This window comes from Liolophura sinensis, chromosome 2 (assembly GCF_032854445.1).
Source record: "Liolophura sinensis isolate JHLJ2023 chromosome 2, CUHK_Ljap_v2, whole genome shotgun sequence".
Taxonomy (NCBI): domain Eukaryota; kingdom Metazoa; phylum Mollusca; class Polyplacophora; order Chitonida; family Chitonidae; genus Liolophura; species Liolophura sinensis.
In genome coordinates, this window is record NC_088296.1 from 4,897,195 (window position 1) to 4,915,317 (window position 18,123).

The 18,123-nt window shown below is 39.8% G+C and overlaps 1 protein-coding gene across 1 annotated transcript; it reads right to left on the reverse strand.

The window, feature by feature from the left end:
* Positions 1-2,022: 2,022 nt before the first annotated feature.
* LOC135463040 (uncharacterized) lies at positions 2,023-13,723 on the reverse strand. Its single transcript, XM_064740360.1, has 6 exons — positions 13,644-13,723; positions 8,073-8,214; positions 5,386-5,621; positions 4,646-4,788; positions 3,721-4,055; positions 2,023-2,118 (listed from the first exon to the last, which is right to left on the reverse strand). The coding sequence occupies exons 1-6, from the start codon at positions 13,721-13,723 to the stop codon at positions 2,023-2,025; spliced, it is 1,032 nt and encodes a 343-aa protein (XP_064596430.1).
* Positions 13,724-18,123: the final 4,400 nt, after the last annotated feature.

The following is an 18,123-nucleotide window of genomic DNA, read 5'->3' on the forward strand; positions in this document are numbered from 1 at the left end:
GACTATTGCTATCGGTTCCTTGTCGTGGTGTAGAAGAGCTTGAAGAAAAGGTTAAAGTCTAAGGCAGATATGAATATTTTTGTTAAAAAAATATCATGAGACCCTTAACTTGAAAAGCGCCATGCAGTACGAAATAAAACTCAGTAAGATGGGCGATTCACAACTCCGACGCACACAGACTGTGAGTCCACTACTGACCTTGTAGCTTTGTGGATCACCTCACTTTTACTATTTGTTATGATTAAAGCCTTCGACGGCGCTCTTAGGCGTCCGCATTATCAATGATACTTTGTCGCCTTGACAGCGCATGTTGCCTTCTTACCGGAGCTCAACACCAAGTCCTGGTCATGTTCCGAATTCCGTGTGACATTTGGGGATTCCTTGCTTTATGTCCAACTGACCATTTTTTTTTTCACTTTTATGATGGTGCACCTCTATTAAAACTAAAGTGTTATTTTTAACACTATAAAGATCACCAGGAGTGACTGCACTTTTAGTAAGTATTGGTGCTTCAACATTCTTCAAAGGTCTTCATATTCAAACTCCACTAAAAGAGTTTAATTTAAAAAAACTTTTTTTTCAAGCGTGGTTTAGGATGTTGATTAGCCAACTTTTAACGGAGTTGGAATGTGAACACTTCGGCGAGTGATGAAATAAAACACTCCCTAAAAGTGGTCGAAAAACTCCCCGTGATTTACGTAGTGTTAACTGTAACACTTTAGTGTTGCAGAGTGATGGCCAGTTTTATAGGTCGAGGAAATAACACTGCCCAAAATAAACCACCGCCCTTTGGGGAGTTACAGACGAACTCTTCCACGTGTGACATTCTTCATATTGCTGGAATAGAGGTAGTCTCTAACAAACTCCGTACAAGACGCTACACGAAGAACCGTCGAAGCCTTGATGCCGCAAAGGGTCCGAGAACATTGGACACAATAGAGATGTTTACTGCAACAAAGACATGTTGTCTCGGTCCACTTAGATGGACTTCAACACTTACAAAGATCTTAAGTAAAAATGTATCAAGAAAACTGAATGTACAGAATTTTGTATTTTATTTCACTGGTATTAATGCAATCATCGGGAGTACTTATTTTTCGTTCAAACTTTAAGTCAAAAGTCTCTCTATAATACTGGCAATAATATACAATTTCTTTCAAAATTTAAAAAAAAAATTGAGTTAAACACCTCAGTCATGCTAATAGGTGAGTAAAGTAATTAAAAGTTTGTTTCAAGAAAAGCACTCACAGAAAAAGGAAAGGGAAATTGAATAAGTTGTTTACCAGCAACTCTTGTCTGTCCAAAAGCGCACGTTGCTATTGTTTACCGGATGGTCCCATCATATCCATTATTGCATGCAAGCGCATACTTTGTCAAAACTGACAGCTTTGAAAATTAGATATTATGTTATGGCCCTTATGAAAGACCATCGCTCCACTCCATCGCGTCGCTTCATCACTGATTCCTGTTTGGTACGAGTACTGTATCACCGACCTTGTTGTAACAGCCGCTGTGAGTATTCGCCTAATTAGTATTCCCCTAATCAGTATTCCCCTAATCAGTATTCCCCTAATCCCTCACTATCAGGGTATATATTTACGAAAAACTTCCACCGGTGGATGCATATACGAACTGCGAGTGATGCAAAATAAACAAACCAGCAGGTTTCAAACTTGCTGGCGCATCCGTCAACAAAACGCTTGACTATTATATAGCCGTATACGTTGTTGTTGTAATAGGCCTACGTGGCTTATAAGTCTGTTTTACTCGTGCATATCGTGGCTGCTCAAATCAGCATTGTAATATTTTTTACAGGTACAAACGTTTTCTATTCTGCTCATAGCCGCATGTACCAGTAGTGTATTGAAAGTGGACGAGATCTCTTCCCGGGACTACTTCTAAAGCCGACCGCGTTTAGCCTGTCATGGCTCTTCCCCGGTGAGCAGCCCGCTTTCACAGCAGGTCTCTGACCACAGCTAGAGGACGTTAGATCTACAACAGAGTTCTAAAAGTCGGTGGGTTTCAACACCTGCCGTTTCTGAGGTTGTTTTCTGCAACCGAAAAAACCGTGACGAGAATACGTCTGTCAGCGACAAACTTCTTGAAATCCATCAGCCACTGTGAAACAAAATTAATCATTTATTGCATGATGTGAAAATACTAGAGGGAAGAAAAGTGAGATTATGAGGCACACTAGACTGTGGAAATGTCAGAATAAGAGGCACACTCGACTGTGGAAATGTGAGATTATGAGACACACTAGACTGTAGAATTGTGAGAATATGAGGCACACTAGACTGTGGAAATGTCAGAATAAGAGGCACACTAGGCGGTAGAAATGTGAGATTATGAGGCACACTAGACGGTAGAAATGTGAGAATATGACGCACACTAGACTGTAGAAATGCGAGAATATGGGACACACTAGACTGTAGAAATGTGAGAATATGGGGCACACTCGACTGTGGAAATGTGAGATAATGGGGCACACTAGACTGTAGAAATTTGAGATTATGAGGCAAACTAGACTGTAGAAATTTGAGATTATGAGGCACACTAGACTGTAGAAATGTGAGAATATGAGGCCCACTAGACTGTAGAAATGTGAGAATATGGGGCACACTAGACTGTAGAAATGTGAGAATATGAGGCACAGTAGACTGTAGAAATGTGAGAATATGAGGCACATTAGACTGTGGAAATGTGAGATAATGGGGCACACTAGACTGAGGAAATGTGAGAATATGAGGCCCACTAGACTGTGGAAATGTAAGAATAATGGGCACACTAGACTGTAGAAATGTGAGAATATGAGCACACTAGACTGTAGGAATGTGGGAATATGAGGCACACTAGACTGTAGAAATGTACGAATTCTATGCACACTAATATCAGCTCTGCACGTCGATCCAATTGGAGAAAAGCGGACATGTACAGGTCGATGTTAGAGTAGTATTGCAAATACCGCAATCTAATTGCCGATGAGAGTAGGATGAGCATTAGTTTACCACGGTGAGAAAACCTAACATTCGTCTTTATATGTGAGAATAATGCAATCCATCTACCGGCATAAAAAACTTGTCATTTGTCTGCCGCCATCAGAATACTGCATATGTAGTCTTCTGCCAGTGTGTGAGTACATGAATCAATCTGTTAATGTGAGAAAAGTTTCCATTTATATACCGGTCTATAGATGTGAGAGAACTGAAAATATTTTACATTCATATAGGGATGTGCGAAAACTTGTAACCATCTGTCGATACAAAGAAAATTTGCCATTTGACTACCGATATGAGAATACTGGACATTCATCTGCTGACGTGAAAATGTTTGACTTCCATCTACCGTTGTGAGAAAACTTGACCTCAATCTATCCGTCTGACCAAGGCAATGAAAAATTGAGACGTAATCGACACTTTAGCGGTCAGATATTGCCAACTGTAGGGGGTGTAGTCAGTTTGCACCTGCGTTGACTGTGTTATTAGCTTTAGCAACACGTGGTGAATTAACCAGTTATAGGGCCCACTGTCAACATTCTGTGAACACAGTAGTCTTTGAAATTAATGTGCGACATTTTACCAGTCCCCATGTCGTCACTGAAATCTGACATGTATCTTTAGCACCTGACACCCAAAGTTTATTATGAGTTCTGATTGGACGTCAGCATTGACAGAACGACGACGGACAGTACCCGGATGCACAATTGTCAATGCACCATACATCAAACGACTCAGAGCCAAGCCACAGTCCCACAGCGTGACACGTCGATTTCACCTCCGTCGTTTCGTAGGTCTTCGATGTCGACGGAGGAAAAGTTGTCGGTGGATACGTCGAATACTGGTAGTCCTCTTCTTCCTCAACGGAGTACCAATTCTCGTGAGTCTTTGAAGGAGTTAGCTGCCCCTGGTGAATAATGTTAATGACGTCATACTTATTTTCGTACGTAGGCGTGGGAATGCCATAAGAGACAGAAATGTCCGAACAGCCGAAGAATTCCTCCTGCTCACCGCATCCCATACACCCGATGCCAGTGTTGCTGATTCCCCAACTGTTTCCTGTCAAAACACGAAAAGAAATGCTTTGTTATTCCACGATGGTAAGCATGGACAAGAGCTTTAAATCATACAGTTGCTAATTTTTGTTGTACTCTCCCGCCTTTAGTGTTCTTTAGGCCTTGCTAGCAATGCAAGATAAAGTTTAATGCATGACTTACCTCCCAACAGTTTGGCTGGATCTATAAGTGACAATCTCTGCATGACGTGTGAGAAAGTTAGCCTGCCACTTGCCTATGTCCAGGCGTTTATGCAGGTTTCCTTCGCTCATTAAACTGACTGCCGCCGAGGAAATAAACTATTCTTCCATACGGTGTCAACGCCAATCAATCCGTCCTTGAATGAATTAACCATGCGGTGTCTAGTACAAGCATATCAGTTTGACTAGAAGGTTACGCTTTTTCGATGTTTGGAGGGTTAAGTCGCACGCATAAAAAGTAAAACAGAACCGAAAGAAGAAGTGGACACAATTCCCTCTTGTCGATGGATCACAATAATGTCGATCTTTAAAACGTTAACGATTTTTCATATTCCACACCATAATAGATATATTTGATACAAGTTTTCATGAGGCCTATATTTGTTATATTCACCCGTGTGGTACCGCCATCTTAGGATACACTGGCTGCATGAAACCTCGTGAGGTAACTGTAACCGGAAGGTATACATCCCTTTGCCTTCGTGAGGTTTGAAATGATACCTCGTCGTATGCCCCTCGGTAAAACGCAGTAAGTGCCTGTAAAACAAACATTGCTTCAGCACGGCTCATATTGAATGTAGCTCAAATGTCACGTTTGCAACAGCAAAATATAATATATACTTTGCTAAATTATTGTGGGATGAATTTATTATTCATTAGTTTGTATTTTAATATCCATCATTTCCAAATGCGAGTTTAGCATCTCAACTTTCAGTGTTTAACTTTGGACATATTTGTAGAAATGCTGGTTAAGAATTACATACAAACACCAGTAAATAATACTCTGCCTGTTAAAGTCCGTGCTGTTCTATTTTGAAACATATATAAGAAAACATATTTTGTACCAAATACACTTCTCAGGAGAGTGGGAGGGGAATTGTCATTTTAAATCGAAAATCGAAAATCGATATATCGATGAAAACATTATGGATATCCATAGTGGATGATTATAATTTCACAACACCCTGCGAATGGTCGTGGGTTTCCTTCGGCTTCCTCCCACTATAATGTTGGCTGGCGTCGTGAAATATACTTGAGTAAAGATATCATTCAATGATGATCAATGTGTCCCACCCCCCACACACAACGTAAAACACACGCAAGATAATAAAAGACTTGCTGAAACACACTTACTTCTGAAAACACTCCTCGGTGGCTCGCTCGTTAACATCGTTATTTTCACACAGCCGGAACTCCATCCAGCCAGAGTGAAAGGCTGTGATTTCTACCTTGACCAGAATTATTTCCCCTGGATTGTAATGGCGAGTGATAATGCCAGAGGCATACTTTCCACCGGCCTCATTTTCGCGCGGAGCGTCCCATTCGTCGCCACACACGCCGCACTTCCCTCGGTGTTTTCGCCACAGAGCCTTAAGAGAGAGTTGGGAGTTACAATCTTAACACAAACTCTTCAAATGATTGATTGATTTGTTGTTCATTCAGAATTGTTCACCTAAAAATGACGGTCAAAGGAAACAGTGGTAAAACACCGACTTTCGGCAAATGACTGGTGTGACGTACCGACTTCTCAGCCATTTTGGTGGAAGACAAGTTATCATCAACGAAAGTGAGACAGCGCTTCAACAGATTATCATCACCAACGCCACAACGAACATTGAGGGTAAGGGAATTAACAAATTCCCCGTCTACGTTGGGATTGAACTCTCACCTCGTGCTCCATGTGGTTAAGGGATAAGTACCATTACAAAGCAAGCCTTGACAGAATATTGCCATGGTAACGGGTAACCTAATGTCGAGAACGAACAGTATGGAAAATCAGAGAGATAAGCTCTTCTCAAAATGTAAAGCTGAAGATTTAATTGTCTGATAGAATTTGGTGTTTAACTCCATACCCACTCCTTTTGGCAACTGCACGACGGCTAGGGTTCTTCGATGGAGGAGACCGCAGATCCGGGAGAAAACATCGACCGATGCCACATACCTGGCAAACCTTCTGACGTAAAGACTTGGATAGGAGAGTTAAATTTGAATATATGTATGCATGCTTGGGGGTTAACGTCGTACTTAACAATTCTTCTATCATATGACGACGAGGAGTTATTAATTGTGTATGCATATATTGTGTCTTCTTGTGGCAGGGCGAATCCATGCTGCCAAAAGTGCTGCCTCCACTATCATGCCGAAGACACCAGACATGACACCCCACCCAGTCACATCATATCGACACGGGGCCATCCAGTTACGTTCCCTTGCTCTAACGTCTCAGTGCTGAACGACAAGCGAATCAGGAGAAAGTACCATTTTTAAACTCTTTGTTATGACCCGACTCGGGTTTGATCCCTGGGTCTCCTTATCTCGAGGCGGACGCTCTGAGATTAAATTTTCGCTGCTGATCCACAATGTCACCAGTCGCAAAGACAGTACTTTGGGTTTCACTAGTATGAGGGAAACAATTCGAAAGCGATTACTGTAAACATCCAAAGCAGCTAGTTTGAATCTTATTTCGATGGACTGGATGAGGCTTTACGTGAGTAAGCTTTGTTAACTAAGATGATTGACAACATGAATTTTACATGTCTTCAAAATAATAGGACTGACGTCCGAACACGAGACTGTCTAATAATGTACAAATAACTACAGCGTGGCTTCGCCTGACATGAAGTTCATGCGCGTCTGCCACGTTCTCTACCGGGTTTCTCTACCAGTGCACCTGACAAGTATGAAGAACTAGGCAGGGGTTGACATTATTCGGTAAGTCGAACAATATATTGATTTGGTTGTTGTTTAGCTTTTTATCCATGCAACGACTAGAAGGTGAGGGAATTGAGAGTGGCTGGGGGTGGGGGGGGGGGGGTAGGTCGTCGTTTTGCCCGTAGAAAACCACCGACCTTCACAAGGTACCTGACAAATCATCTGACTCAAACTCACAGGTGAACCAGCGAGACCTGGATTTGAACAAGGCGCTGATAGTCACACCGACCCAGCGCTTTGATCGTCAAAGTCATAAATCGTGTAACCTCTTAATTATTTTAAAACTCTTCAGTTTCATTTAAAACTCCAGTTAAATGTTTGTAACGAATTGTTTAAAAACGGTTCTCTAGTTCAACCTTTGAAATGTGTGCCTGCAAATGTTATTTCACGTTATTTGATTACAGGAAACAGGAAAATATCACAAAGAAAAAGGGAACTTACAGTGCCATCTCAAGCTGATACCTCTAATGTAGTTTAATCACTTCAAGCCCTCGGAATTTGAACTTCCATTTAATAGGAGGTAGATCTGAAAGTCGTGGCTGTTTGATTTTACCTGCATCTCACCTTAATTTACTTTCCATTTACATATTTTAGGCGATCAAATTTCTTGTTCCGATTAACTGGGAGTTAACCTAATACACATGTCAATAGAAACAATTGTTTTTTTAGAAATCTGTCAGCTGCTAATCTATACATTTGCACTTTGGATTACCTTCTGATTAACACGTACGTTAATCTTTGCATTAACGTTTGGATGAATATTTGTATTAACATTTGGATTAAATATTTACATTAACCTTTTCATTATAATTTGCCCTAGGGCGCGTAGTAATCGTTACAACAGAACCTCAGGCAACTGTGACATTATCACGTGGATTACATTTTCCCTTAAATATGATAAAGGGAAATAGACTTGGCGCTGATTGGTTGGCCGTGGAGATAGGATTTCCGGGGTTGATTCCTATACTCTTGTATAAATGCACCATACAATTTAGCCTAGACGCGGCCGAATCTTATCTGTTTCTTTCAGACAAGCCAATTAACGACGATTTTGTATCCCTTTTTTGTTACATGCGGAATCACAGACGCTGTATCTGTTGATAACTTACCCAGTATCCTCCACACGAGAGCTCGTTGTCACTGTAGTTAATGGGCGTGTCGTAACCATAGCGCCACATACTTGACCTAGACGGCGGTTCCACCAAGCGACCATGGCCGGCTAACTTCGGACAAGCGCAATGAAAGTGAGCGCTAATAGCATCCAGTTGCAGCACATCTCAGTTTGAATATCTAAAAAATCTCCAGATTAATGAATCCGTTTTTGTAAAGTTTTTAAATCACAGTTTTTGACTCCTCTTCGTTTTGACGCTCCTCTCACTCGTCCATTACTTTCTCAGGCAGTCGCGAGATTTTCTTGGACACGTCTCATACTGTTAACCTGCGAATACCCACAATTCCACATGGCATCAGCTATCGTCAAATCTGTGTCAAGTTCTTCCTTACATCAGTAAAAGGGATCTTCTCTTACTTGTCACATTTGTTTTCTGGGAGAGACAAATTTGCGAACAAAACCAAAGGTATGTCGACGGATTTTTGTCTCTGTGATCACAGCTAGGGATATATCTCTCTCACAGCGGGTAGCACGTTCATTTGTGTTACGTCACTCTGTAGATAATGATGTCTTTCTCCAAAGGATTATATAGCCTGACAAACGCCTGTAGAGAAGCGAACAGATATGGTAACCCTACGGTGTATGCTCCTTGCCTTTGGGGTTTGGAATGCTGGTTGACAATTAATGCTGGTGAACAGAACTGAAAAAAAGTCATGAAAAATAAACACACGTAGACTATGATGTATCAACTAGCTTTTTTGATCGATATTGATATTATATTACATTATGAGAAGTAGTTATTACCCATAAAGAAATACCTGTTATATTATGTGAAGTAGTTATTACCCGTAGAGAAATACCTATTACATTATTTGAAGTAGTTATTACCCATAGAGAAATACCTATTACATTATGTGAAGTAGTTATTACCCATAGACGAATACCTATTACATTATGTGAAGTAGTTACTACCCATAGACAAATACCTATTACATTATGTGAAGTAGTTACTACCCATAGACAAATACCTATTACATTATGTGAAGTAGTTACTACCCATAGAGAAATACCTATTACATTATGTGAAGTAGTTATTACTCATAGAGAAATACCTATTGCATTATTTGAAAGAGTTATTACTCACAGAGAAATACCTATTACATTATTTGAAGTAGTTATTACCCATACAGAAATGCCTATTACATTATGTGAAGTAGTTATTACCCATAGAGAAATGCCTATAACATTATGTGAAGTAGTTACTACCCATAGAGAAATACCTATTACATTATGTGAAGTAGTTATTATCCATAGAGAAATACCTATTACATTATGTCACTGACAACCACGTCTCACATTGTCTCATTGCATGTACTACCTGGATAACACCAAACAATAATCATTGTTGCCTCTCAAAAAGTGAGCACTTCTTTAAAGACTAGGTCTTTACTTTATTTATTTATATGATTGGTAGTCGATGCCGTACTCAAGAATATATCACGTGTACGACAGCAGTCAGAATTAAGGTGGGAGGAAATCGGACACAGCCAGGATTACACCCACGACCATCCGTACGTTGCGGACAGATCATCCCATGTTGGACTAGAGAGGAAGATCAATTTTAGAACGGAAGCGACGGAATTCTGATATTTTTTCTCGAAACTTCGCCTTTCTTTTCTCGACCTTTCCCTCCAATTTTACTGTTTCCTTAACAGGCTTCCATACTTTACAGCACGCTGGCCATGTTTTTGAGTTCTGCAGCATTTCCATACACGGATATACACCACCTTCAGTTAGTACAATGTGACCCACACAGTAAATCTTTCAACAACAACGTCGGCATCGGTTTGATGTCATAATGAAGATATCACAAATTGCACAGGAGATTATAGGTTTCCGGTAAGGGATAGTGGTTAACTGCAGGAGCATCGGATCCCTCTCCCTATAAAACTTACATAGATAACATAAATAAATAAATACAGCTTTTGAGGGCAGTACTTACCTATAAGTTCATTGCCCGACAGAAAGGTGTCATTAGACTAGTGTGAGCCGCTGGGGAAGATCATTTTAATCTCTTCTTGGACATCACAATGACGACTGATCGTGTCGTAGGCAGGTTTTGCTGCACGAAGTCTAAGTTATTTTCACGGCTTTATTTATGTTGTTTTTGTTTTATTTTTTTCTTTTAAGTCAAGGGATTTCGGCCGTTTTGTCCTTCGATAGCAATTTTTGTCATTTTTTTCTTCTTTAAAGAGTAGAATATGAGGTTCACTCCTTTTTTTCTGCTCGCTTCCGCAAACCTGTTTACTTATAATTGAGAGGATGTGCGGGCTTGTGAGGATTCATATTAGCCCAAACCCACTTTTCCAGGTAATGTGCTTTGTCTTAGGCTCTGTTGTTAGAGCAAACACAATATATGGGTTAACATGTTGCAGATAGTTTTTCCCTTAACTTCCTTTCCAGACGACAAACTCTGTAAAAATAGTTTCTTGGCTTAGCCTACTCTTAGAAATATCATCCGGAAATGAAAGGAAATTTGTTGCGTAAATCCGTTGATTTTATTCTCTGCCTTATTGATCGAATACGCGGTGTAAATATTTCACGAGGTAACAAAATATCCACGCCGATGCAAATCGCATAATTTTAACTCTTGTTTCTTGTTCGATAAAATTATACAAGTTTATACACGTACAGAAGCACCGACTTTTTGGTGAAGGTATATCCTGTCCTTTTGTCCATGTTACATTCCAAGTCATTCTAGTTTTAGTCCGTGGTGTCCAATCTTTTCCAGTTCATCGAAAATCGTTTTTTTCATATATACATATACTAACATACGCCTATATATATAATTACATGTAAATCGGTGTAATATTGCCCTTGTTCCTAAAATATAGAGAGGCAGGTTAAATAAACAAAAGAAAATCTGCGGCGGGATTTAAAGTCAAGCCTATAATTCGAGATGTACACAGAGGATTGAAACTTCACGCAACCGTGTTGACAGGAATAATAAATGCCTGCTTGTCATCCCTTCCAGCGAGTTGCGGTCGACACGGATAAACAGCTGTCCCCTCGTTACTCAAATATTTACGACGTCTTAAATAAACGGTTTCCACAGCGCCTGTTACACGTACAAAATTGTTCTGACACAGGTTAACACTGGACACCAGAGAAATACGAAAGATGCTGGAAGACGACTCAACCTACAAGTGGTTAAGTCCGTTTCCTCTTGACTACGATGTTTTTGACTTTGATCCTAAATCGGTAATTTATTACATAGGACTTGCAGCTTGTAAGAGGGGAGAGTATCTATTCCTTTGCTGTTTTGAAGAAATATAACATACACCCGGCAGACAAGAACTACCGAGGTGTTTGTGGAAGGAACAGTCCTGCGAACGGAGTATTTTATTGAAACATAAGTACCCTAAATACATTGTAAAACCAAGACATTCCCACCGGTGAAACTACATGGTGTAATATTATCTATTTATGTACATTTATATATTCATGCAACCTGCGTGTTTTACGTTTGTTATATACTCAGTAGAGAAACGAATGTGACCATTTGGCGTTATTCAGCTCCATACGAATTAGCTGTCTCCTTGGTGTGAATATTTCCGCTGTGAAGAATATGGACGTCACTGTTAGGGCAAATTGTTAAATTTCTCCGTCAGTTTTCGGAATATTGATGAATGTGATTTGTTTGCATTGAGTTGAAACTGAATAAATAGAAATCCGCTCCAAATCGACAGTCGCAATTTTAAAAAAATCATAAATGCTGGCAATCTAATGTTAGAATTCCTCATTATTATGTGGGCTGTATTTTTCCTAGCAGACAACATAGGCGTGTATACCAAAGATAGGAGAGAGAGTGAGTGATTGGGGGTTTAACGTCGTACTCCAATGATAGGTATCGCTGTTGAAAGCACTTGCGCGTCCTTGACTTTTGCTTGACGCTGGTTGGTCACAACTGGACGTCCAATTTTCAAAGTGACAGTTACTATCAAATGACATTGTTACTAAATCACAACTTGTATGTGAGTGATGGGTCTAATCCAATTCTTGGAATGGGGATATTCATGATATTCATTTATTTGTTTGATTAATGTTTTACACTGTACCTAGGAATATTTCACTTACACGATGGCGGCCAGCATTATGTTGGGAGGCCGTTGCATACAGCCCGGGGGAAACGCACGGCAACCCGAAGATACATGAGATGTATTTTAAACACAAGACAGGATGTATGATGTGTGATGGCATTTCCACTTGGCTTTCACCAATCTGACATACATTTCACCAATAGCGCCAGTAAGTGCCGACAGAACACCCCAGGTACCCACACATAAAACTGACTACCATAGTATAAGTAAGAGTCTTGAGTGACCACCATAGCATAAGTAAGAGTCTTGAGTGACCACCATAGCATAAGTAAGAGTCTTGAGTGACCACCATAGCATGATACCGGCCGTACGTGGGAAGGTCTACCAGCAACCTGCGGATTGTTGTCGGTTCTGCCTGGTTTCCTCCCACCATAATGCTGGCCGCCGTCGTATAAGTGATAACTAAAAATATTCTTGAGTACGGCGTAAACCACCAATCAGTTAAATAAATCAATGCTTCGAACATCAGTGTGTAACCGAGGTGGGGTGATCAGTATGGGTGGATATATTTGGGATCATGGCGTTCCAGTCAAGTAGGGTTAGATTACCTTGCCGCTCTTCTACAAAGAAACACAACCGAGCTATCTCTCTTTCAGCAGTGAGAAACATTTACAAAAGACTTTTAATGGTGATTTTTCTCACCCGCACGGTATCTTTTACACCTATAGTAAAACTGTTTTTATATTAAGCCTGCGATGTATATCATGAATATGACTGAGTTTCGCCTGTGACACCTTTACCCATGTAACTTAAACTGTGTTTGAAACACGATGGCATTTAAACAAATTTATCACCAGTCTTGTAAAAGGGGACATAGAATGTTATTTACTGAAATCAGCTAAACACAAATATTTTAGTACTGAGCAGAAATACTAAAATCTGTATCGTAGTTAAATCCAAATATTTCTGCTATCAAAACATTTTAGATACCACAGTTTGAACTACCGTCTGTTGGGTCTCACTATGAGGGTACTGACTCAAAAATGAAATAATTGTGCAATACCGGGGACAAAAAAGAACAAACATAATATTCGATTTGTTAAAATGTGCTTGTTTTAACTGAAGAGAACAAATTGGCCTCTACGGAACTTGACCCCATTATGAAAGTTTTGGACCACGATACCCATGGTGCACCATCGGTTGTCACAGGTTTAAGTCCATGGAATTGACCACACACGTAATTACCTGTGTGCAATCAGGGACGCACTGAGTCCGTTTCGATGCACGAAACAAGTGCAGATGTCGTCATTTTGTACGCATTACCCATCATGCAAGCGGATGGGTTCAGGAAAAAGGTAGCACGTTCAGATGACGAAAAAGACTGTAGTCTGTACCGAAAGCTAGCCGCCCTTATGTCCAAAATCCCCTCTGACCTTCGCTCTCTGGACCCCTAGCCTTTGCACAGTCACCTTTGAGCCTTGTACACGTGACTCATACTGGACACTTTGTTGCCAAACAGGAAGGTAGTTTTTAAGGGCAAAGGGGTCATCTTTCCAGAGCTGAGGTCGTGACACTACAGGGTATGAAACTGGCGCCCAAAAGAAAAGACGAATGTCCAGAATATTCGTGAAGAAATCTCTGCTAGTGCACGATCTACTATTGCAAGAAAATGAAGCGTCCAAAATAAATTAGTTCACATGTTTTAAGTACCGTTTCCCATCATTCCTTCATTCTTTGTTTTTCCCCCTCTTTACATAAAGAATATAGCTTTATCAAGACAGTATTACTTTCAAATTTTGAAACTATTCACTGGGCAGGGCCATGATTATTTTTCACGTGACAAATGATGCGATAGACGACACTATCGATATTTTTAACTCCGCGAACGTTTACATGCTGTATCTCCTTAATACTTATGTGGTAAGTCATGAGTAACATAAACAACTACAGAATGAAGAGTAAAACTAGAACAGTGAGAATAGTGTGATAGTTGGCAAATAGTCACACGTAACCGGTGAAATACGGCCTCCTGTCAGATTACATAGGTTTGTGTTTTATCCTAATTGTTCATGTAAATGCTTAAATAGTATCAAATTACACGTTTCTACTACATCATGTCTTAAGCAGAATTTACCAGATGCTATTGGCATATGCTCTATTTTACATTAAGATTGTCTTCCCAAATGCTTTCTTGTAGAAACTGATGTTTTGTTGGGGAAACGGGTCTTGGCATTTCGATTTGGAACGCCCTTCATGAAAAGTGACGTCATGGGGAAAGCACATGGGACATCTGATTCTGTCGGAAAATTTGACAGATAGAAAAAATGGATATTTGCGTCAGGCACAGATCGAAATATCGACTGGGTAATTTTGCTTTTTGTGGAGTCTTTAATCTGATCAAATATCTGAAGAATGATTTATTTTGTTCTAAGTCCACAGTAACACCACAGAGTTTGGGATAAAAGTGCTATTTCAGATTTAAAGCTCTATTACATAAATGCAGCTGTAACCAGCAATTAGACAAAATCAAAATTTAAGTGTGACATTCATATACCGCACGTAAATCATGAGGTGCCGTTCGAAATGGATTGTAGACAGAGAAAATTCCTTAACAACCTAAAACACTGCTGCGGAACATATATTTAGGAAAATAAGCCATTTGCAAACCTGCACTGAAGTCATTTCATACATGTAAAACCATACCCAAGGCAGTGCAATGTCTCTCAAAGAAAACCATTCCTAACCTGAGAGTTAATAAACTTTATCCCTACCCTACCCAAAATTGCTCTGATCCATCGATATATGAAACAAAGCATTTGTTTGTTAAAACATCATTAAATCGATAAAAAGCAAAAGCATATTGCTAAAAATTACTTACTGTGGATGCTTTTTTTTAGGTCTCTTGTAAATAACAACGTCTATTTCATCGTCCCACAGCGATACCTGCGTGTGAATCTCTTACCGTTTCCAGGCTTAATTCCGTATTTTGAGACTGTTAAGGTGGTGATTTTGACCAGCAGTGATGCCATTGGTTCGTGAGGTGAAGCGTACCTAAGGAGGCATGCGCCACCAAAGGGATTTTTGACGTCACGACAAGCAGCTAGTCATACAGAAACTGACGTGATATCTTGGCTATGTACTGCGGCGTATACGGACCGCGCATCTTACAGAACAATGCGATTTAAATGTAACCGGGACAAACATTACGCTCGGATAATGTTTAATGTGTTGACGGAAGAGGTAAATATTTGCCACATCGGTGTAGTGGGCAGAACAGGCGGGGGTAAAATGTTGGTGGAAAAATTTCGGGTCAGAGAGAGGCCTTTATAATATTTATACCACCTTTTGTACAAACCCAGGAACCGGAGATAAAGTCGTTTAGTTGATAAATGCACAACCTCTTTTGTTAACTATGTCATAAACTACTACGTATGAACGGAGGTGTTTATAACAATGGCACAACGGCTCGTAATTCTAACAATGTTTACGTGTGACCATTTGTCAACTGTTAAAATGTTGTCTCTCCTCTGGTTTTACTGTTCTCGAGGGGGCCTACGTGGCCGGGGTGGTTAGCATGTCAGCCCTGCACAGTGACTCAGGAACCTCTCACAAATGCGGTTGCTATCAGTTCAAGTCCAGTACATCCTGGCATCCTCTCCAGCTGGTCAAGGGTTTCCCTCGGGCTTTGCTCGCTTTTTTACCAGCATAATGCTGGCAGCCGTCGTATAAGTGGAATGTTCTTGATTACGGCGTAAAACACCAGTCAAATAAATACATAAATTCTCTCCACGCCTAGAGCCTTTTGTGTTAAACCTCGGATCGTAATGATGATTCTTGTAACAACAGCGCCTCGATTCGTAATGATGATTCTTGTAACAACAGCGCATCAGATTTTAAATGAATCTATATTTTTCTTATGTTATCATGTTATAACTAGAGATGGCGAATGAAGACATTTCGTTCCGAACTATGACAGTGCAATTCACGCCCAAATTGTACTGCTCTCGTACCGCGAGAACGGTATCACTAACGTTTGGTTATTATTTGCCTTAGTAGCCTCAAAGGTCATGGGAGGTCACTCCTGACATAAAGTAGTACGGGTGAACTGGCAGGAGAGCGGTTGGACTTCCGAGTTGACCTAATTAGTACTCGTCCACGGAAACCCTGCAATAAAGTAATATAGTTGTACAAAATACATGGAACTCATCAATCGTATCCAACAAAAAAAAAAGAAAAATATATAATATCAATTTAATTAATATTAAATTATATAGTGTTAATAATAAGCAAATAATCTATCAGCAACCTGGGGATTGTCGTGGGTTTCCTCCCACCATAATGCTGGCCGCTGTCGTATAAGTGAAATATTCTTAAGAACGGCGGAAAATACCAATCAAATAAAGAAATAAATATAAGGAAATAAATTCTAAAATTGTACATATACTTGGACACAAGTTCTGCGCTATTGCGCTATTCTATTTCTGTCATTTAGTCTTAACTGATTGATGAATTTTAACAGTGTCTGTAGCAACTGATTTTGATTTACTGATCGCAGGTTGAGTTGTCTACCCCTCTTTGTAAGTGAGGAAACCCGGGTTTGGTTCTTAGACAGATCACGCGTTAGGCTTTACATCGGGGCACATCCTCCAGCGCAATGGTGATTTCCGCTTAGCAGTTGTTCCCGTGCAGTGAATAAGTAATACGTCACATGTCACCCAAAGATCGTCACGTCAAAGGCAGCAATGAATACGTTGAACATCTTGGGACCGAACCGCTGTCATGGATACACGAAACCTTTGCTTTTATTTCTTAACATAGAGATTAGAATGTGTCCTAACACATATAGGTATATAAAAGCTCCTTAACATCCTTGGTCCAGCTGGTGAGCCGACAAATTCATCATTGACTTCATTCCCGAAAATTTGCGACCATTGGGCAGAAAATATGCATGAAATAGAGTGAAAAGATACACAATATTCTTTTTATTCTATATATATATGTATACTTTTTTATTTTAAATTGTTTTTTGGCATACGTAACTTCATTTCCCTTAAAACGTTAATTTTTTGCTCCCTTTGTGTATCCTTTAGGAAGGGAATGCTCCTCATTCTGACGGCAAATATATAAATTTATGTCACTATTACGCCCACTAAAAGGATATTACGGTGGTGATATTACTGTGGTGATATTGCGGTGGGGATATTACTGTGGTGATATTACCATGATGATATTACTGTGGTGATATTATTGTGGTGATATTACTGTGGGGATATTTCTGAAGTCATGTTGAAAGCAAAGATGAACGTAATGAGTTCTTTTCACTCCAGCCAGCTGGCTCAGGATTAGCTCGTTCGGCCGCGGGTTTATTAAAGTGGAATACAAGGTACACAACCAGGTCTTCTTTAAGAAATTCCCGAGCGCGATGTTAATATAACGTTCTAGCATATCTAAAGGTTGCGTAAAATACCAATCAAATAAATAAATCAAATAAACAAATCAAATAAATAAATAAACATATGTGTTACGACCCAAACTGTCTGTATTATAAAGAGATGGCTTGTTCGAAATACACAACAGTTTAGCAGATTAGTAACCAAAACCAGCAGATTTTATTTTACAACAATTTATTAGGTTTAACAAGAACAGATAACAAGACTTTTACAAATACTAAAGTACTTAAGTTTAACAAGAAAGGATAGCAGTATTTATACAAATACTAAAGTACTTACATGTACAACGGTGTCAAGTCCAAACGGGCGCGTATATTCCACAATGCTGAAAACCATACAGGCATAAATGCACAGAGGCAATATTCATAAGAGGGAAAATCCACAGTATAACTGAGTGTATCACGAAATATACACAAAATTCCACAGACAGGGTCCGTGTACTAATAAGCACTGTGTACACAAGAGCACAAATTAAATATACAAGTTCAAACTGAACAAG

Coding starts and splice junctions, on each gene's coding strand:
- LOC135463040 (XM_064740360.1), bottom strand. CDS start 13,723: ATGACCCCTTTGCCCTTAAAAACTACCTTCCTGTTTGGCAACAAAGTG. Junction 8,215..13,643: donor CACGTGTACAAGGCTCAAAG/GTGACTGTGCAA, acceptor GGATGCTATTAG/CGCTCACTTTCATTGCGCTT. Junction 2,119..3,720: donor TTGGCTCTGAGTCGTTTGAT/GTATGGTGCATT, acceptor TTTGTTTCACAG/TGGCTGATGGATTTCAAGAA.